Genomic DNA, 23,756 nt, shown 5'->3' with positions numbered 1-23,756 from the left:
AGTTTGTGAGTTAGTGTATTTTTTAGAATAAAGTAACATAGTCATGACTTAATGAGGATAGCCTCAAGCAGGGAACCCTACACATCCATACAGACATTCAGATAGGCCCACCTCCTAAAGCTAGAGAAAATGAAGAATGAAAATGTAGACAGAAACAGACGACAGATAATTGGAAGGGTTTTGGAAGAGTTTTTGGAATAATCAAGAAGTCATAATTTCCTAAAGAAAAAAGGATTTCTTCAAAAAGGAATAAAGGCACAATGGGGAGGAAAAAAATAACCAAAAAATATAAAGGAGGGGTCCATTAACAGCCTTCCTAAGATACTAATTTTCTGTACTTCACTTAGGAGAGGGACATCAGATAGAATTTTGTCTACTTGGCGTTCTTAGATAAAGACACTTTCATTTGTAGGTGGACATCATGACACTGCTATTGCACTCTAATCTCCATCCAATGTCAAAATAGGGCATTGTGAAGGATAATTCAATGAGGAACAGAAACTGTGGACAGATTCAAGTATCTCTTTCTTGTAATCTTGAGGGGTGTTTTATGGGGTTTTTGTTGAGCTTTTTTAATGTCTAGAGTTTCATCTTCCTTAAAGATGGGCTACTTAGCTGCTTGGCTTGAGTTACTTTGATGGAGTTGTTTGTAAAAGGCTCCTATTTGCTGCAGCAAGAAGCTGTATCTGAACAAGAATTATTTTGTCGTCTAGCTTTTAAATCCTCTAAAAACGATTTTTCTTCCCCTTCTTTATTAATATTGCAATGAACTGAAAGTACTCCTGCATTTTGCCAAAACTTCAACAATCTTTAGCTTCAGAAAAATTCTGAACAAAACCAAAGCAAAACACCATTTTTTACGAAATAAGGAAGATGCCTATACTCTGAATGAAGTTACTGATTTATCTTAATAGAAGGCAAAAAAGGCAGGGTGCACTGATTGCCTGGTCCCCGAGAGCTCAGAGCAGATAACTCTTTTTAGCCTCAATTCCTTTCACAGGCGACTTTCAATTCACACATAAAACTGAAGTGAAAGCCAGGTTCAATTTATTTTATTCTGACATTAACTTAGTCCAGGGCAATTGCTTGTGTTCATAGCAATTAACAAAGAGAAGAGATGTAACTGTCAAGCCAGTGTAAGAAGCCAGGTTATCTGAAGAGCACCTGGGGGACAGAACAACATTTTATTATTCTGAAGGGAGCGCTGCAGAGTGGGTGGCCTCCACATTGCATTTTATTTCAGGGAAAAATCCCTCACTACTATGGCAGTATCATCTTTGCTTACATAGGAAAAAAAGCAGACCCGTTAGAAAAGGGCATAGAATTGAAAAGGCAAACCAAAAAACTCTATGATCACAAAACATAGCTAACACATAGCATTCTGCACCACCATTAATGGGCTGATTTAGTAACTGCTGCACTTGATGGAACTCTTCCTCAATTTGATAGGATTTAGGGACCAAGCCCTAAAAGCTCCTAGTAATTACTTGGCTAGTGCAGCATGACATGAATTCACAACATTGTTTGAATTCTGCCTTTTAAATTTTGCTAAATAAATGCCTTGTATATCAGTCACTTCTTATACAGACACAGAAATACAACAAAAGACCTTGACAAATAATTAAACTGATCACGTAACACGATGCTTCCGTTGCTTCCAAAAAGGACACTGGTCTTTCTGAACTCAGTAAGAGCTTGTGCACTTGCTTTTCAGCAAGTTTCAGATATCCATACCAAGCATAACTTCTATTTTGCACATAACAGATTTCCTAAATCCTAGACTTGAATTATATGTTTATTCTTTTATTAAAATAATGGCACATGTGACATGTGGGCAAATATGCTTATAACCCTTCTTCATCTTCTCTGGATGATACATAGGACACTTGTGCTTCACTCATCAGCTTCTGAAATGGATCTGCCCATAATCTTCAAATTATTTCATGCATAATTAGGCAATTCCTGATTTCCATTACTCATGTTCATTGCTGCAGCATTTACATAGCACCAACCATACAGCTGCCCATGTACAGATTGGAACACACCACTAATTACATATGTTTCATTTGGTTCTATTCCTTTATAAGGGAGGTTATGGTTTCCAAGGGCCATGTTCCAGGCTCATACCCAGATGTTTGGGGACCAGAAAGTCCCTGAGGTGTATAAACTCATTTGAATTTACTGACCCTTTCAGAGAAATAAAACCACAAATAAAGTATGTCTGCTGTTTTATTTCCTAACTTCAGTATCTACAGCTACAATATGATAGCTTGGATTCATTAAAGCTGGTGATGCTTTACCTGTGATTCCTTACATATAATATTGAACTATTTTTTTATTATATTAAAATAATTTACAGTTTGAAATTTTTGTTGGAAAATAGTAATAATAGATCAGTTTATCATTTGTTTGCTCTTTTCTTGTCAGTTTAGATGAATGACTGTCTGTTTAGACCAAGCAGCTGCTTTTCATGCAGCTTTCACAAGTCTTACTTTCCTTCATACAGCTGAAGTCTCAATAAATACACAGAAGACAAAAGTACAATACTATTTATTGTCCTCTGTTTAGTCAGTCTCAAGACTTACACAAATGTTATGCTTAGGTAATTGAAGCAAGTGAAGCATTTATTTCAGCAGTACTATGCACATTTATAACTACAAAGTAGAGTGTAATAGAAAACAACTTAGATTTTTAAGAGCCTATAAGGCAATTAAACAAATAACTGCCATATTCCAATCCATGTTCTGCCAAATTCCATAACATAAGTACAGACTATGCAGCAGCTAATAGACTTCACTGAATACACAAAACAATAGCTCACTTTCCATAAGCATTGGCTCTCAGGCCTGTCAGGAACAAAAACCTATATGCTCACTGTGGCTAACATCTATCATTTACTCACCTAGCACTTCACTTACATACAGCTTAATGAAATAATAATAAAAAAATCTAAATGCTATACAATAAACCACCTCCACAGAGTACAAACTAATATCTAAGTGATATTCAAAGTTGGTTTTTTATTTTTTAAAGCAGCAAAAGGATGTATTAACTGATAATTCATTCTGTACCAGACCAGGCAAATCTGAAAAAAGAGTACAGGACAGAGAAGAGGGAAAAAATACTGTGTACAACTGCAATGAAATGTCTTAAATCTCGCAGATCTATTTGCTAGGTTTGTACTTGCTAAGATCCCACAAATTGTGAGAAGCACTTTTTACCCCTAGAGTGGATACTACATCGGGTATTCGTCTTCTATTATGAAAATAGGCTAAAAGGAGTTAAAAGAAGAAATAGCAATAAAAACAGCTTTAATAATCTACTCCGGTTGGCTGATTTAAGCATCAATTTATAAAACCTACACCATTACTCCTACTCTAATATGTGGCAGCATAACTACGCTGTAGGTGTTTCTCTCCAAGTTGCCCTGAGTACCTCTCATGGTCGATATTGCAGTAATAAAGTGCACTTCATGTTAGTTTAAATTTGTGGTATAAAGACCAGGAAATGAGGTTTAGGTGCACAGTTAGAAATTTAAAACAGATGCTTTAATTTATTAAGAAATATTCATATGATTCAGTTTCACAGCATGCGTGAATATAAATCCTCAAAAGATTTAATTAGGTGTATTTTATCATAAATTGCATTCCCACAGACATATGCTGCTCCTGCTTCCTGCTGATAATAACAAAACCAACTGATACTTAAGAGCACATCTGAAGTGTGGTTTTCTGACAACATTAGGTACAGCGAGAGATTTAAAAAACAGTGCTCAATATAAGTATCAGTGGTTTTCCCAGTTGCTTAACCATACTGACTTAGAAGAGAGTTTATTTTATACAGTACAAATTAACCTCATGAAGTTCTGTGTTTTGTCAATCTACAAAATATATCCTTTGCTTCCAATGCTATAAACATGGCACACAAAAAAATTGTTTGCTGTATCTATAGATGTGTTTCATGAGAGCCTACAAAAATATTCTCTTGTTTTGAAAATCATAATTTTGATGAATTAACATCTTATTAAGTCTTTTCTGCAATACAGTGATTTCTTAATGCTCTAAGTATTTTGATCATAGTTTCATACTTTCAGGATGCAGCATTTATTCCCTGCATTTCACTTCAGAGAAAGAGTATTTAGTTTTCGTGGACTTTGTTGAAAAGTTCTTTGTCAACATGAGCCACCAACTGCAGAATAGTTAAAATGATCATTTATTTTCTAGACAGTTCCCAAAGTCAAAACAGAAGCAAACATCTGAATTCTGAAATCAGAATTCAAAATAAAGAAATTATTTGAAATGTAATTTCAAAATCATATACAGGTCTTTTGGGGTTTTTTTTAATTTTAATTTGAAATGCATTATATAAATACGGATCTAAAGGGCAATTCTCTCTCAGATATTATCATTTAACATCTTCAGGTATGCATCCACATATTGGTGTTAATTTTCATGTAGTCTGCTATTTTTATCACATATTTTTCTACTCCCGCCTACACTCACATACAGCGAAATTTCTCTTTCAAGATGACTTCACAATTCAGAATATATCCCAGAATGCAGGGATTTTCTTCTCTTTTTTTACAAAAAGAAATCTGGCCATGGATATTTTTGTGTTCCTGTTCCTCTTGTCTGTTTTTCCAATTAGAAAAAAATTTGTGTGAACTATGATACAGATAATATTGAACCTTGTAACAGGTTTTGAGCACAGGGCTTTCTTTATCCTCAGAAACAGCTATAGTTAACACTGCTGGAGATAACACTGCTGCTAGGATCTTTTCAGATATGACACAAGAACTTTTGAAAATAAACTTAGCAGACAGAATGTCTGTATCATTACTTCTAGGTCCAACTAAACACCTTTTAAAAAAATCTGAACCATTTTGAAAGAGATTTTTTTTCACCTCCTTATTATTTTATATCTGAAGTGGTTGCATTGTCACAGTCATGATGGTCTAAGGGTCAACAGGTGCCTAAGTTCATGGGAAGATAAGGATTTGTGTTAAGCTATTTTTTACACTTAGATTCCTCACCTTAAAGGTGTTGTCACAGTCCTGACTGACTCTAACCTGAGAGTTCACTTCAACCAGTTCTGAAGAAGGACAGAAGCCTGAGTGTCTCTGCTTGTGCAGACTGGAATCATTAAGTCAGAACCTTACATTACAAACAAAAATGAACCCTGAAAAAACCCTAATTTCCCCATGCCTATTGGTGGGAATGCAGCACAAAGCCTCAGAACTGAATACAACCAAGAGCAGAAGGAACAGAGGAAAGCTCTTTGGTGAGCTGTTTCTTTGTCTAATTCATTCCTATTTCTTCTTTATCTTCCTCCTTGGCAAGGTCTCAGTCAGCACTCAAGAACACATACACAATCTGAGGGAACAGCAAGGCAGTAATTCAAATTTATATTGCAAGTCACAGGGTACAGTTTCTCCTGATTCTGCCACTATCATTAAGAAAGGGGTTATTCAGATATCCCTGAAAAAATATGTTCAATGACCTAACACAGAGACTTCATTGCCATTAACTTTGGTTAGGACCCAGTTTTTTCACATTTTCCTCAGTTACTGTTTCAGTGTGCCCAAGACCTACAAGATGGTCCTGCACTTGTTAATTTCTGGCAGGTGTTTTTGGAATTGCATAATTAATTCTCAGAACTGTCTGTGAGGATGGACTAATACTTTAATAAGACAGGAGGTCTGCAATCTTTGGCATTTGGAAAATCAAACATAAATTATCAATAGAACACACTGTAATGAGTTGAGCACAGATTTAAATTTCTTTATATTTTAAAACTGCTGCTGAAGATAACTCCTGGATAAACTTGCAACTACACCTTAGTCAGAAAGGGCCACCCTAAACTCCTACCAGCAAGTATTTGAGTGCTTGACAACACCAGAAGCATCAAGCACACCTAAAGTTTGAGTGAGAAAAGTACCCTGGATGCGGGAAGGGAAGGTAGGATATAAAAGAAGACACATACAGCGATCAATGGGAAAAAAAAGTCTGTCGTCCAAAACACCCCAAATCCAATCAGTCTGCTCCTATAGGTTTCACTACTGTCCTTCTCCACCTTCTAAACCTAAGTTCTGGTCTGTGCACACAGTGGTTTCTAAACTGTTCAGAGATGGCTCAACTAGAAATGGCTTTAGCTAGCTTATGCTACAACATCCTAGCAGAGACAATGGATCCCAAAGAAAAGAAAATTAAATAATTTTGATAAAGCAGGTAACATATACCAATACCTACCAACACAATATGTTTGGACATCAACAGGATATTAATTCAGGCACGCAGAGCCACTTGCAGTGCAGAACATTATCAGCCTTGTGGTATGTCAGAAACTTGGGTGAAGATGAGAGCATCTTTTTAATCATTTCCATTTAGTGGCTTTGCTATATTAATTGCACTCTGTTGGAAGCTTTAATTTCAAGTAGTGGCATATAATCTTTCTAAGTTTTACTACTTTATGCTATACCTTGCTTTCAAACTTGAAACAGGAGAAGCTGACAACTCTCAGGCGATGCGCTATCCGTTTTAACTTTGGGTTTGAACACTTCAGTCTTCTTGTGAGGCACTGGGAAAGCACGGAGCAGTCACCTGCAACACAGCACTTCAAGGCAAAACCAGATCTTTACAACTCCTGTGTGAGAGGCTTTCTGTCTGCGCTGTGAGCTGACATTGCCAGCTCATGTCCAATTTTTCATCTACCAATATTCTCGAGTCCTTCTCTACAAGACTGCTCCCAATCACCTGGTTTGCACTGATACTGGGGATTGCCTTGCCTCAGGTGCTGAATATGCATATTATCACACATTTATGTGTTCTACAGAAGAAACAAACACAAAATTATAAACTAAAGTAACATTGACCCTAAACCTTAATGATCACTGGTAGTTGTCACAAAGCTGCCTCAGTTCCAGCTTTCTGCCAGGGCCAGCAGGGGAGGAACTAAGCAGTAGAGTCCATGAGCACTCTTTGTGCTTTCCTGTTGGGGTCATCACAGCACTCAAGGTACAAGGTCAGCTCAGAAAAAAAATCTCATTTCAGTCTCAGGTATGGATAAAGCACATCAGCCCTGCAACAGTTTCACTGTACTATTCAACAAACATACAGACAGATTTGAGTTGTAATACTCTTTCTACCAGCACAGAGGCATTTGTGTTGAGTCCTCAAATGGTGGTACTGGCTTAGTGCACAGTGCAAAATTTTCAGTGAATTATCCCAGATAGCAAAATGATAATGATTAAATCCCAGGCAAATCTACTGAATATAAACAAAAGAGGCAAGAGTCTAGCAAAAACATCATAACAGACTTCAGGAATGGCATAATTATTGTATACAAGGCTCAGTTAAAAAGTATTTTTCATTAAAAAGCAAAAAGCAGCTTGAAAATTTCAAACTCAATGTAGACTTGAAAGGAAGGAATACTTGCAGGACTTACATATCACTAGAACTGACATTTAAATCATATTCTGTTAATTAAATACCATTTCAAAGAGAAACCACCTCATTCTCTCACAATCATGTCAGTCTTGCAATGGTAACTGAATTAAAATAGAAGCACATGTTTTTCTTAAGGCCATAAGCAGACATATCTGTATTTAAATATAATGGAATACATATCTGTATTTAAATGAAGGCATGGAAAGAACAAAGAATTTGCAAGCCATTGTTTTTATATGAAATCGTTACATTTGTGTATGCACATGAATGCACATAAATATTTCCAGTAGGGGTGCTTTGTATTAATTCCTGCTTCTTTCAAGCTGTGGGAAGTAACAGCCTGTAGAAGAGCTTTTGTGAAAAATATTACTGAAAATTATTTGCATTTGATTTGAAGTGTAAATAAGCCTCATATGATTTTAAAGTTCCTTCACTGTATTTGCAGCTTAAGTATAATTTGTTGGCCTTTGATAATGGCAATCCCATTTTTTTCTATCCAGATGATTCAAGAGAAAAAGTGAGTTTAAGTAGACGAGATGAGTGAATTTCCAAGAATTTTACATTATATCTCTCACTTAAAGTAAAAGAAAGTAATTTACTGGTCTTTTCCATTTTATGGCATTAATTTGAACTCAACTCAAAAGCCTTTTTAAAAGCATCCCAGACTCAAGCATTAGCAGGTGGCTGCACAATATCCTCCCTTTTGGAAAACATTTCAGGATTGTGCCTGAGTACTAATTGATTGTTGCAGTGCTTCAGTGTCTTGTATTAATATCTGAGGCATCTGGAGAATGAAAGAGTCTTCCATAAAATGCAATGCTCTGATTAATTTCTAAAACTAGCATCTTTTCCACCCAGAGCCTTTAAGGAGCAGAGGAGGTACCTACACAACTTTCCTCCATGGTACCTAGTCCTATGGCACTTTAGGACTTAAGCTCCCACTGGAATTTTGCCACGTCTTTAGGAATTAAATCACCCACTGATCACAGGGAAAGCCAGTTTGATAAGCACTGGAATCCCACAGACAGACATGCCTTTAAAAAAGAACCAGAAACAGAGGATGGGAAGTTTGTAATCTATAAATTTTCTTGAACTTGGTGACATCCCAAGTAACAGACACTATTTGGAGGGACACATGTGCACCCTGCCACCTTTCAGACCACTGTCTCAGTGCCTTCCTGTAACTTCATAAATTTCAGAAATGTTTTGATAAGCCAGGAAATCAATACATCAGCAACAGAACTTTCACCCTGATAATTCTTTGATTCTGCACCAGGTAGCTTTTAGTACTCAATGATACCACAGAATTTTTGGAGCTCTTTTGCAGCAGGGAACTGTTGGACAATACCAGTCTACTGATCTGCTACAAACTCCAAATATCATCAGTAGCACGTGAACAAAACAGTTTAAAAATAGAAGATGTGGTATGGTGCTGACATTCTACATATTGTGAAAAATTGAGCTTGTCAGGCTGGTAGTTGCCAAAGCAGTTCTGCAGAACTCAGAACACTGGCAGTACTCAACGTGACTACAGCATTTGGAATGGTGGCCAATAAGAGATCCATGGGCTTCAGTGAGCTCTGCAACAGAGAAAATGCTGACACCGATGAAGAAATGAGCTTTTTTATTTACATCAGTGACACCAGATTGTCATGGTAGTTAAAACTGAACTCTCAGATTTTCACCCACTATAGTGTGACTTTCATATTACAGATGGAAAAGAGGATGAAAAGGAATGTGCTACCCTGGGAAGAGGAAATATGTTCCTACGTACTAAACAAGTCCATCACTGAAATTTGGAAAGCACCTTAGCAGCAGAGACATCTTTGTAATTATTGCTGTCCTGGATGAAGGACCTCCAGCATTGTACGACACCAAGGTTTCAAGAGAAGGAATCAGTGCCCCTGACATTAAGGTTTACTAGAATTATAAATATCCAGAACTTCTGTGCTGAGCACTGGTACTGAGTGAGGCTTTTTTCCAGCCTGAAGAAGCTGGCTATGACTGAAGCCTGAACATACTCCAGGGTGACTATTTTTAGCCTCACTGCTTTCAGCAGATAGAAAGGAAATGGATGCTATTTTGCTAATTACCATAAAGGCAAACTAGACATGTTCTTAAAAGCAATGCCTCTGTTTCATGAACGTTATGTCAAAAAAAAAAACCCAGGACAATGAGAACTCTCCAATTGCAACTATTAATTTCTTTCCCCAAGGTATAAGGAAAAATTCATGGAGTATTTGCCATAAACTCTTCTTAAATATGCATCCTAAAGTATCTCTCTTCTTTCTGAAAATTACTTTCATGCTAGGCTTCTATCAAGAACATGTCTTTCTAAAAAGGCACAGAACACATACACTATGGTCTTTACTCAGAAACTATTTCAGTTCCAGAGAAATGCAGAGGAATCTGGACACAATCTTGGGCAACCAGTTCTAGGTGGCCCTGATTGAGCAGGAATGTTTGGACCAGATGACTTCCAGGGGTCCTTTCCCACCTCAACCACTCTGTGATTCTCTCTCACCTGGAAATTATGATATTTAAAATACAATAAGAAGGTAAATTTTGTACCATGCTGTAATGAATCTATTTTAATGTAAAACAAAAGAAGAATTGTAAGTCAGGCAGCAAAACCTACTTTTCTTTTATCTTGTCTCCCGGCTTTTACAAAAAAAAAGGAAACTGAGATCTAGTGACCAGATCAATGGGCTCACCCAAAATTTAAGAAAGTATCAGTTTCCATAACAAATATAATTCATATGCTAGAAAGTGCATTAAAAAAAAAAAAAAGTTTTATGCCTCTTCCCCGCTGCCCAACCCCCCTCAGATTAGCCTGAATACACTCAGCTACTAGAAGCTGAAGAGTACAATGGAGTAAAAAGAACATATTAACCTTCTGCATCCAGCTGCAGATTTAAGAGAAACACAATAAATTACCTGCTGCACTACCAACAGTAGGCTATGCCTTATTTATTAGTATCATTATAATGGCTGGAAGCAACAACCAAAATTACAACCTTTTTCATATCACTGAACAAAAAAGCATGGTAATATAAAAGGCCTATTAAAATCCAGTCTCAGAACACCACTTGTTAAGAACGACAAAAAACAACAGACAAAATGAAAAGGACAAGGGACAGTGAAAAGAGTCTAAGATCACCAAAAACTATAAAGGAAACAAACAAAAGCAATAGTCCTGACTGCTGAAATGGGGAATAACCACTTCTCTGGGCTGCTGAGCTCATCTCACTTAAACCTTGTTTTTCTCACTTGTTTCTCTCCACTTCTCCGGTAAAAAATGTGAAAAAATGGATCAAAAATGGACACACATACTGAAGTGTGTCTGTTATTCTGCAGTCTAATTGTTCACAATTAGAGTGTTATTTGCTTGATTTCTTAAAAACTGGTGGGTGTCCAGGAACACAAGAATCATATTAAATACATATCTTAACAGTATAGCCTAACCTACATGAACAGGATTAACATAATTTTTACAAAGTGCACATAACTCTTCAGGAAAAACTGTGATTGGAAACACTCTAGCATATGGAAAAAAAATTGTATTTGATGAGTAAATTAAAGCACCCTAGGAATGTGGTTTTTTACTATGCTGAATCTTACCTCAAGTCAGAGAAACTGATCTTTGGTACTTGAAGAATCAAGGTCACATTGCATCTGCCTGTCAGTCAACCTCAGCCCTGCATAAAATTGGCTTCCCACCTCAAACAAACTGAGCAGCATTTGTGCAGCACGTCAGCCTTTGTGGAAAATGCACAGATGTATGCATACTTATACATTTTGGAAAGGAATTCATAGCCAACTAAGCATATCTACAAAAATATATAGGAAGTGGCATGGTGGTCAAATGACTCATTTTCTTCTGCTAGTAGGAAATATTTGTGGGGGGGAAAAAAGAAAAAAACCCAAAACAACCCCAACCAAAAAAACCCTCCCAAAACCCTGGTATAATGCTCATTTTCTGCAATATACTGAACTGTCAGTCAGTCAATACTCTCTCAGTACTTTAGAAAAGGTGAGCATCTCATCTGTACTAATTAAATTTCACTTGCTTGACCTAGAACACGAAGCTTCAGTACTTTCTAGAGGCCTTCATAATATGGTTGTAAAGAAATATGGCTTTTCAAATGTGGAAGTTCATTTTTCTAGAATATTTTACAACCCATTACTCCTAAAAGTCTATTATGCATGTTTCTTCCAGCAGCTTTTATCAGGACTTTCATGATATTCTCTACAGAAAACTCGTACAAGAAAAAGCAAGAAGATACACAAAATTCTTGCAGCCTTGTTACAAACTGTCATACTGGCAATCACTATTTTCACTAATGACACTTCAAGACATATTTTTTAATTACTCAAGAGAGCTATAGGGATTATGACCCTTGTTGCATGTTAAATGTTGGCTCTTCTAGGCTTTTGGAAATCCTAGACCTCCTACTTTTTCTTCATTTGGTGTACAGTTTGTGAGACTTCAGTAATTCAGGTTAGGTATAGTCAAACCAGAGTATTCCAAAAGCCATTGTGAAAGGTGACCAGAATATCAGCATCACATTTGAGAATGAAACAAGGGCACTGAATTAATAATTTTTTGCCTGCCATTCTCCACTGTTGCAGAAGCACTAACAAATACATCACACAATTCATCAACTGCTTGAGCTGCACTTCACATGTGCCTTCAAAACCTCCTCTGAGAACTTCAAGCCTGCTGCCCACCCACCCCAGTGCAGAGGGCCCAAGCAGTCCTAGAGATCTTTCTGTAGCTACGCAACTGAACCATGTCAGTCTGAATTGCAGCTTCGCAGAAGTCGCTCTCAGAGACTTTTTTCTTAAAATGAAATGTATAAGATACTGATGTGGTCCAAATACTTTTTAAAATCTTTTTTTCTATGAGGGAATGGAGAAACGGGAAAGGGGAACTGAGAAAGCAAACTCTCTTTTTCCCCAAATCTATGATCAGAGGGATGAAGAGAATGGACGTAAGGACCAATGCAATGATTCAAACAGGTAATGTGGCAGAAAGAATCTGAGATGGCTACAACTGGCATGATGATATTTAAGATGCAGAAAGAAGGCAAATTTCATACCATGCTGTAATGAAGCCATTTTAAGGTAAAACAAAAGAAGAATCGTAAGTCAGCCTGCAAAGCCTACTTTTTTTATCCTCTGTCTCCACGCATTTACAAAAAGAAGGAAACTGAGATCCAGTGATCAGATCAATGGTCCCTCTCATAATTTAAGAAAGTATCGGTTTGCACAAACAATATAATTAATACGCTAGAAAGTGTATTAAAAAAAAAAAAAAAAAAAAAAAGGAATGTTTTTTCCTCCCTGTACATGCCCAGCCCTCCATTTTCCCTTTTTTGTGAATAGCAAACACTCCTTAGGAGTATCAAAATTGTATTCTCATCTCCTCTCAAGTCATCTGGAGCCTGAAGCAATCCTGAATGTCTGGGGAACTCCTCTCTTCCTATGCCCTATGTTTCCCAGTGCAGACAAGATCTGCTTGGAAGATCTCTCTCTTTGGAGGGGTCATTAACCCAATGTGGTTAAACATTGGAATCACTAAATTAAAATCTCTTAAGCCTCAAAGACAAAATTAAGGCACAGAAAATGCATCTTCATGGTGGAAAGCTGACTACAGTAAGAAAATCATCTGGCTTGTGTGGGACTGGCTAGGGAGGATGTGGAGCCTGCCTAAGGCAGCCTGACAGACGGGAAAGGCAACCTGCCTGGATGACACGGCTGGTGGGGGCACAAGCCTGGTGCAAATACAGAGTGTGCTGCACAGTGAGCCATGTGTGTGACACACGCACTGCCACCACAGTTCACATGTGCCCCCACTGTCTGACAGGCTCCATGGGGCTAGAAGGAACTATCGTAGAGTAGTGTAGGCACAGTATTTTCTGTCACACTGCACGGTAAAGCTGACTGCAGTTAGGAATGGTCTGCCTACTTTTTTCCCCACACAGTCCAAATATTTTTAAATGGGATCATGAGATCCACTCCCACAAGACAGAAATCATGACAGGTGCTTGAAAACCACATACATTATTTTCCAGTTAGCCTCAATAACAGCAAATGTAAAACCAATCATTAAGGTGCTATGAAAAAATACACTGCTAATAAAAATTTTGCAGGAAGTTCAATAGCACAAAGCTTTACTAGCAAGATAGTGGGAGATCCATGGTATTTGTCTCTCTTCTAGAACGTGAAGTTCAGGAAAACTGAAAAAAATTAAATAAATCTGTCAACAACAAAATTTGCAAAATGGAATACCCAGCGAAGGCCACACAACCTCTCTTTTACCTAGCTAGGGAGCAGCTATCCCTAGACACACATTTGTACCTTGTATTCAACATGTTACAAACATCAACCACCTCCATCCTTTCTGTAATCAAATCAAAAGGTGGGGGGGGAGGGGAACCCTCCCTATTCTACATTTTTTAACATTTTCACTCACACATGTCACCAGTTTCTGCAGTTTCATCATCCATCCTTAAACCCACATGTCACGCTTATCTCCCACTTAACAAGCCCATCACAAGACCATTGCTTCATCCTCATTCTGAAACTCAACAGAGCAGCAAGGAGACCAATGCCACGCCAGGCATCCATCAGCTGATCTCCTCGACCCAGATGCAGACAGCAAAATAGACAGGATCCGTATCTGCATTTAATACCAGGAAGTATATAATCCTTTTTGGTTACTGCCAGCTCTCAGAAAAAAGTGATTACAGATTTTGAGAGTGTGCAGCTCCATTTTCTAGATCTTAAACATTTGAAGCTACTGCATTTATCTTTTAATTTTACTTCCTTCCCAACTCAACTTAGTATTATAGCACTCAAAGCCTACACAATAGACTTGCTGTTTTATCATTATAAATTCCATCTTTGAAGAGTCTCTCTCATCTAAAGCACAACAGTAAATTGAAAAATGAACAAAATGCTTTAATATAACACAGCTCTATAATATGTTTTATATTTAATGCTGTCACCTTTTTTTTTGTACAGACTGTAGCATGTTGAGGGTGGGAGAGCATAAAGGCAGTGAAAAGTTAGATCCTACTACTCAAATACCAGATACAGTATTTGGATATAAACCAATTCCTTCTGAGGCTGTGACTGCTAGATGTGCTAAATCTCATGCTGATTCTCAGCAGATCAGACTATTTTTTTTAACGTCTTGGTAGAAGGCAAAAAATCTTTAACAACATGTGAAGTTAGGAAGTAGGAACACACAGCCTGACAATTTTTCTAGAGGAAGGAAAAAACAACGGTAGCATTGTTTTCACCTGCCAATGTTTTCAGAGACAAAATCTGCTTTTGTGTTTGTACTTCTGTTGCTCCTATAGGAGTAGAACATGACAAAATTGAAGGCGGGGGGGCTTCATCCATGCGTGACAGAAAGTAGAATGCTGAAAAATTCGAAGTTTGGGTAGTTCTTAATTAAAGCTGTCAGTTCTGTTCTGGTCTCCTTCTGTGACCTTACCAGAAGAAGCTTATCTGATCAACTATGTACAAAATGCAAAAAAGCACTTGGATCAGGAAACCTGTGATTAGAACAAGTATGAAGCAAATACACTCTATATTCATGTATATTTAAAATTGCCAGGTTGAAATGAGTCCTTTTCTATAGCATTACATTTGCCTCATCTCCATTTCCTACTGATGACAAAAACCATGACAGCAATCGTAGAGCTCAGTCTGAAATTAAGCAGTTCACTATACAGGAACAAACTTATGGTACTAATTTCCAACATAAAATGTCAAAAAATGTCAAAACTGAATGAACTCTGTAAGGAAATACTGGAGCAATTTTGATGACAGAGAAGGTTAATAAAATACAAGAGACTGAAAACGTATATGATAAGTAGAAATCAGATTTGGCATCAGAGAAAAACATCACTTTGCATTTTATGTTTCTTTTGACAATTTTAAAACCAGTCACGGACAACTCTCTTCCTGAAATTTCCTGTTTTCAATTTCTCTATTTACAACAAACTCACAGTATAAAAAGGTGATTTAATGAAAACCCACATGCTTACAGTATATAAAGATGGACTCAATATAAGGCACAATTCAATGCCAAATCTGGTTACTAGAGAACGTCATCAAGTTAATTCCCCATAAGATACATGAATCAAATGGTAAATTCTAGAGCTATTTGCTGAAATTTTCAGAAGTCGCTAAATGATCCTGTTAAATATGTGCACTGTGGTTTCCATGCCACTTCTGGTATTTTCAGTCACTACCCTTTCTAAGAACTATGCCAGTTTAGGTTCAGCACTTCTCCAGAAACTTCTATTTTGGACATTCTAAATGTCTTAGCAGAGGTCTTTTTTGTCTAGTATGGCATAATGTAAAGTGGAATTAAACTTGTGTGATCCACAGAAACCCACACTCAAGAAATGCACCCTGAGCAGACCAATGTAATCCCTTAAGTGCTCAGCTTGAATCACATTTGAATACAGTCATATGTTCAGATACGAAAAGGTACATGTGCTCTAGTAAGAGATTTGCGTATGATGGGATGCAGAAGTCTGCATCATCCCACCAAACAAAACCAAAGGGAGATACAACACCCACAGCAGCCTTCACTCCCTCCCTACAGTATATCCACCCCAAAAGCAAGATCAGTTCTGATTCTGTGTAGATCTGGTGTAAGACCATGATAATACTGAAATTAACCTTCCCCAGTAAGGCAATAATAAAAGCACCCAAGTCAGGTATCACATATCATTTGTTATTAAGGACTCCTACCTTTTCAGCTTCATATAATTTTCACTAGCTGCAGGTCTGCATTCAGCCCGTTGCACCACTATTCCTTCCAAGGCAAGTTTATCTAAAATGAAAAGAAAAATGAAGTAAAACTGGACATTAAAATAGGATCCACCAAGACGGTCAGCATTTGAATTATTTTTCACTAATTAAGAATTTACTAAATATAACATAATTCTAAGTTCTCAACTCAAGTTCTAAAATCTCTGCTATTTAGACACCAAAGAAATAAGCAGGAAAAACATGTTTGCATAGCTGTATACCCTAGACTTCCTTGTTTTGCCTTCAGATGTTTTACTATTAAGAATGAATCACAGAGATCAAATTTTAAATAAAAAATTGCAACTCCTTTCTCTAGATGTTGCACTCAGATTATTACCCAGGAACTTTTTTGTAAATGGGCAATTAATGACTATGAAATTAATTAATTAATTAATTTCATAGTCACAATCAGTGACTATGAAAAAAAATCTATGAAGAGAATCTGATAATCAAAGTATCCAAAATTAGTGGAAGATAAAACAAAAGCTAATTTAATTCTTATTCTCAGGAAAATAGTACCGCTTTTTCCTCTTGTTTCATTTTTTTTAAAAAGTACATTAAATGAACACAATGCAAAAAAAGTAATAATACAACAGATAGTAACAGTCAGGGAAAAGAAGTAAAAGCTTTCAGTTAGTAATCTAGGACACCACATAAATGTATCTAGGTAATACTCCTCTCTGGACAATCACCACAAAGTGAGGCAGTCACTTTGTTACCCTATGTGACCACATTTTGCCTAAAGCAAGGATGACTAACAGAGCAGTACCAGCCTACACCATAAAGGTAGGTAAACCCAAAAATTAAAAGCAACTTAATGCAGAAATGAAGAGAGAAGTGATGGTGGGGAAACTTCTTCACTTCTACTACAATGTTCTAGTGCATGATGTGTGGATGTGGGAGGAGCGCATGTCAATTCATCCGTTTTGGGCATAGCCAGCACAATATGTGTTAAACAACACCTCTGGAACAGCCTTACATACAACAAAGGATGAGTTTTAAAGGCTTGATTAGCTCCCAGTATTAAATGTTCTTCCAATAGCACTACACTGCCATTGTCAACTTCTGCTGGCAACGTCACAGAAGATGACAGAAACGCTTAGAAATACTGATGTCCAAGTAACCCAAGGCACTCTGAGATATCTCCGGATTTCCTAGCACTTTATAGACTGAAATATTACTATCTGCACATCTGAAATATTACTATCTCCACATCTAAGTCTGCTCTCCCTGAATAATGCCAGAAGCAATTACTTAGATGTCACGTATTTTAAAATTACTTAATCTAAAATGTATTGGATTGATTCAAACAAAATCTTTGAAAGCAGTAAGAAAGCCATATTATTTTCAGATAGGTTTGAATGAAATAGAAGAAAATTTGTTTTAAAACACTTGTGATTTTGCAGATTCCCAGCTTAATGGTCAAAAGAGACAACTTGACAAATTTGCATGACTTCCTATATATCACAGACAGAAAAATTGTATGGTCTTCCTACTTTACAGAATCTAGTAACTTATTTTTGGCTAAAGTGGTACTAATATTGCTGCTTAATTTCGAATAAGAATTCGGCTTCAGCTTCTAGCAGTTGGTTCTTCTCATGAAGTTGGTTCTTCTTTCTATACTATGGTGAAGAGTCTTTCAGTACCTGGTGTCTTCTCCCTTTGAAAGTACTTATAAATCATTATCAAGTTGCTTCTCAATCTCTTTTTCAATAAATGAACAAATTTAAGCTCATGCATTCTCATTACAAGACATTTTTGCCATACTTAAATCAGTCTGAGGTTTCTTATTTGCATCTTGTTCAATCTCAAAATGATGTTTTAAAATAACAAGAGACCAGAAGCCAGACATAATACTACTGAACTGATTTTAAAAAAACATACACGGAAGTAAAATAACATATATAGGAGCTGGAATTTCTCTCACCTCACTTAAGCCATTTGAATGTTATTCAGAATCTATGAATTCAGCAGAGAGAGGGAGGAAGGGAGACTGTCAGGAACAAATCGGTCCCATCTCTTTTAGAATTAAATTATTTTCCAGTGGGGTTTTTTTCTAAGTTTTTTTTGGAGGAGGGGGCACACTGTGTCTGTGTCCCATGACTGCTTCATGCCTAGATGGCTAAAACTGGGTTAAGATCAATTTGTCTCTAAAAACCAACTTCTGGGGGTTTGTGAAGTTCACTGACTATTATATTACTAACACAACTATTCTGAGTCTTCTCTAAAGCCTCACATTTCACCTATGTGCTCTGCATTGCCTAGGTGTATAATTGCCTTTGGCTTGGTGAAATCACATTGTCTCTAAAACAGATTCTGTGAATTAAGCAATTCCAGTCACACTATGGCAGCCCTGTCATAGTTACTCACTGTCTGACCTGCATTTGTGTCAATCACGACACATTTTATAAGCAGTGATTCTCACCATGTCCTTCTTGCTAATCCTGGAGTAAGCCCTTCAAACTACAACTCAAGAGGCTTCCTACTCATAATTCCTTTCTGATAACTGTCAGCTAGTTTTTAATCTTGTTCTGTGCTTGTTTTAGTTTCTTTTTTTAATATAAATCAGAATGTCACAAGGATCTAGACTATGTGCAATAGGAAATGTTAAGCACGCTGCAAACATGCTGTTACTTTATACTCAAAATCTTCAAAACAAAATTAGGTTTGTGGGACCAGAAAAACTTTACATAAAGCCATGTTTGCTAGCATTCATTACATTCCAATCTTAGATACCTCTTGAACTCCATAACAATTTTTCTGCTCACTTCTATGGTACAGGTTTCAAGGCTAGCTGACCTATATTCATCTGAACCATCTAACCCAGCTGCCTGAACACACATGTCACTATCAATCTCCCTGCACCTTGCACAGTTTTCAAATTATTTTTACATTTCAAGGATCAGGATCAGTAAAGCAGAGACCCTACCCATTAACTATTTAGAAAATGAACATCCCAATTAAACATGTTTATCCTTAATATTACCACAGAATCACATAATAGTTTGGGTTAGAAAGGGCCTTAAAAATCACCCAGTTCCAACCCCCCTGTCATGGTCAGGAACACCTTCCACTAGACCAGGCTGCTCAAAGCCCCATCCACCCTGTCCTTTAACACTGGGGTTAGGGAATCCACAACTTCTCGGTATCTCATCTTTGATGTGTCTTGGCTAATACCCTCTTTTAATTACCACTGATCCAGATTTAACTTTTGCAGTCAAATCCAGACAAAATGTTCCAATCACTTAATGTATAAGGCTGTGCATAGTCTCCCAAACACCACTTGCAGCTAAGCTTGTTTGCTGTCTAAGAGCATCCACTGTCCAAACACCAAAGCTTATGTCCCACTTTCCCAGGACCCTCTTTGGGATTTTAACACAACCTTAGAGTCAAGCAGAATACACAAAGATGCACGCAAACCTCGGGATGCAAGACTAGTGAGGGAACACATTTTTTATTCCCTTTGTAGCCTAATTAGACCTCATTCACCAAACTCAAATTCAGAGACTTGGGTCTGTCTTCAACTGTTGCAGGACCAGAGATGCAATGAAAAGATATCCAAAATGCTACACATCTGCCTTGATATTTCCATAGTCACATCAGCCTAGGAGGTAATGGATGAATAAGGCATGGAATTGCTAGTTTCCTGTTAAAAACACCTACTCAAAGTAGATAGCACAAAATAAATAAATAGGTCTGAAAGACTAACTGAGATCAGTGATAAGAAGGGAAAATAACACATTTTCCCAAGAGCCTCACACTTTCAAATGCCCAGCATGTGTTGGCAGGCACAAAGTACCCTCTTAGTGCTGCTCCAGACAGGCTCCTCCACAGAGCCCATACGTTCATCATTAGCTGCCAAGTGCATGCTCACCCTGTCCTCCCTGCCTGAATGCCCTGTTGCCAATTCATAAAGCAATTTCAACTATTGTCTCAGTGAGATGATAGATATGCTGGGGAGACGCAGAATCCAGCTTGGAATCCTTTTGACAACCATTATCAAAGAACAGAATATGGTAGAAACACTTAACCCAATGTTAATAAACAGGAAGGAGAGACATTTACTGGAATTGTACAGTAGATGGTCTGATAGGAGTTGGCTTGTTGTAGTTTTTAGAGAGAGAGAGATGGACTGGCTTGGAGATTTTAATCTATCAATCTTCTAGTCTGACTGCACTCAGCTTTGATTTCCAGTCACTGTCTTGTTGGACCATTGACTGCTAAGTTGAAGAGCCTGCTAGGAAAGCATTTCTGCCCATCCAAGCACTTATATAGTCTCCCCCTTTATCAAGCCTAATAAAAATAAATCATGTTTTCTTGAACCTTCCATTATGCCAATTCTTCAGCTTCTTAACTGTTCTTACTAGCCTGAGAAAGTCCAGTTCATGTATGTCTTTCCTGAGATATTGTCTCTCACAGCCAGACTTGACAGCACGTGGGTCAGGTTCTAGAGCTTACCAACTTCTCTGCCTTGTGAGCAGTGCCAAGGAAATAAAAGAGAAGAAGACCACACTCAGGATGCATGGTACTCAGGCTGCAGAAAAAAGGAGATCAAAGTGCAGGAAGGTCAGGCTGTGGGCATGTGTGCCTCCAGCTCCTCAGCTGTTAGAAGACGGGCTGTTGCTTCCCAGCTGTCATGGTTTAACCCCAGCCAGCAGACAAGCCCCATGCAGCCACTCACTGCCCCACCTGCAGGATCAGGGAGAGAATCAGATGGGTAATAGCTGGAAAACTCATGGGCTGAGATAAAGACAGGGCCATACCACATCTAACAGTTACTTGGGAAGACAAATGCCATCACTCCAAATGTTCTCCCTCGTCTTCCTTCTTCTCCCACTTCATACACTGTGCATGGTGTCACATGGTCTGAGACATCCATTTGGTCAGTTTGGGTCACCTGTCTCATCTCAACCTCCAATGCACCTCTAACTTCCTTACCAGTGTGGCAGTACAAAAAGCAGAAAAGGCCTTGGCTCTGTGTAATCCCTCTCAGCAATAACAAAAACATCTCTGTATTATCAACCCTGTGTTCAGAACAAATCCAGAACACAGCCCCATATCAGCCATGGTGAAGAAAGTTAACTCTACTCCAGCCAAAACCAGCACAGCTGCATGCAAGTCAGAAGTCGTGGTAAGCTCACACTGCTCACTTTAACCACCGTGCAGCTTCCCAGGCTTCTGCATGTGTTGGCTGGACAAGGAACATCCCCTTCCATCAGAAGACCTCAGCCCTGCATTTACACACCAAAGGCATTTTGTGGCACCTCTCTTGCCTCAAAGCTGGTTCCCTTCTCAGACCATCCTTCCCTGGTAGCTATGCAACTATGGAACAGGCTCTCCCGGTCTTCACTTGGCATTCCCTTATTTAGGCATCCAGTGATACATTCTATGTTTGTTTTACTGACCACTGCACAGAACTCATGCTCAGCTGTCAATGACCTATTATTATATATAGATCCGAACCTCTGCCGCAACTCTCCTGCAAACATAAATACTGCAAGCTCTGTCTACAGTGTATTCCTGGGCACATAAACTTTGTATTTGGTGATAATAAAATGTTATGCTAACCAACTATCCAAATCGTTCTGCATCATCAATGTATCACCTTACTGACTCGACTCCCAGGTGTATCATCTCCAAAACCATCAGTCACAACCTCCTCGATCACTCACTAGAAAAAAATTGGACCAAGAACCAAATCACAGCAACATTTGAATGACAATTTTCTGCTTAACATTTGCCAGTTTGAAGCCTGCAGGTTAAGTTCTGTATAGCTAAATGATAGGGAAACTAAGATGGCATATATTCTATTACAAAATGACAAATGAAACATACTGAAGGATTTATCAGAAAAAAGCATCACCTGCTTTGCTGAACAAATTCTAATTTTAAAAGAAGGGCAAAAAAATTTGGCACCACCCATTTTCTCTCCACATATTGATTAGCATTATATCACTCTCCCTTAATTTTTAACTGATTGATTTCCAAGTCAGATATTTTATCATTTTTCATACAGTACCTTTTCATATTTAAATACCTGTCTCGTCAGATATTGGCACAGCATTTGCTTGTCTAGTCTTGTAGAATTGCAGTGCTCAAAAATTATTAAAAATATCAACAGCAACTTTGACAGTTTCTTAGATAGCCCTTTAGAAACCCTTGAATGCAAATTATTCAGACTTGCTGGTTTGAAAACTTTTAATTTTAATTATTATGTAGAGCTTGTCTTCAACAGCTGTTAATCAACATCTGGAGATATTTTTGAATTGAGAATTTCTATGCTACCAACACTGTGAGACAGGAGCTACTGAATGGTCTAATTGTCCAACAACCTGGCCAATTTTCTGTGTTATGAAATTAAATGACTAGCAAACTGCCTCAATAACCCTAACACATTGCATTAGCATGGCTTCCTAATACACTTTTAAATTTCTCTCCCTCCTATATCTGAGAATTTTCCTCATATTCTTTTGTACTCTAATAAAAAATTTAGCTGGTTTCTGTAACCCAGATTATTTTCACTGACAGCAGACTGTTGGTAAAGCTGATGTTCTTTGGATAGGCAAGTAAGCTGAACCACTAGTAAAGCACCAACTTTTCTATGGTGTGTTCTGGTCCTGAATCCTCAGTTCCATGGTATGCTCAAGCTTACAGACTAGGAGGTTCAGGAAAAGGGAGAAAGTTGAGTGAGAGTGAACTTACTTTCCAAAAGGAAACATGTAGGGCAGAAGGAGGGGCAGATGCCTAGCCCTCTCCTCCTAAGTTTTGTTTTTCTGTGTAGCTGCTAGACACCAGCAGTGAATTTTCAGTCTCCAGGACAGCTTGTCTGAGTGAGAACCTGGAAATCTCTGTGGAATGCCCTTCTGCTGCAACCCAAAGTGTGTGTAACTTGGGAAGGGAGTACAACTACTATAGCCACTTTCCTAAGTGTGCACAAGGGCTATCAGTGTATTTCCTGACTTAATCTGAAACCAAAACAATATTCTTTCAATCGCTGGATTGCAACACTATTCCCTATTTCAACAGCAAACCCAGCATACAGGTGACACTAAAAATTCGTGAAGCAGCAGTCATTTCAGGATTGCTGCCCCACACTGTAAGCAGAACACTTCAGCTGGATAGGGCAGAAACAGTTCACTAACAACAGAGGAAAGCATCCAGCAACAAGCTACTCTATTCAATGCAAGTGGGAAGCAAGAACTGGGATGCATTTGGTACATCTCAGCTACCATGGACAACACAAAAGACTCTCAGAGGACGAAAATGGTCAAATTCTCTAACTTGATTGCAGGAAATACTTCTGAATCTTTGCCAAAATGAACTTTTGGATGGTCCTTCAGTGCATGGACAAAAGGACAGAAAAAAGGAAATCCAGCATAGCTACACCTCCAAAAAACAGTAAGTTATATGAAACCACCCCACTAAAATTACATGCACTACAATACCATATGTATGACCAAGTGCAAAGGAAGA

General features: G+C 37.9%; 1 protein-coding gene across 1 annotated transcript in view; it reads right to left on the bottom strand.

Annotated features, from left to right (window-relative positions):
• GTF2F2 (general transcription factor IIF subunit 2) overlaps positions 1-23,756 on the bottom strand; it is a 79,787-nt gene that overhangs the window by 26,086 nt on the left and 29,945 nt on the right. The window contains exon 6 of the mRNA XM_064408739.1: positions 16,224-16,305. Coding sequence (XP_064264809.1) covers positions 16,224-16,305 — 82 coding nt within the window. The remainder of the gene's footprint in view (positions 1-16,223; positions 16,306-23,756) is intronic.

This window comes from Passer domesticus, chromosome 2 (genome assembly GCF_036417665.1).
Source record: "Passer domesticus isolate bPasDom1 chromosome 2, bPasDom1.hap1, whole genome shotgun sequence".
NCBI classification, from domain to species: domain Eukaryota; kingdom Metazoa; phylum Chordata; class Aves; order Passeriformes; family Passeridae; genus Passer; species Passer domesticus.
This window is presented reverse-complemented; position numbering and strand designations above follow the sequence as displayed.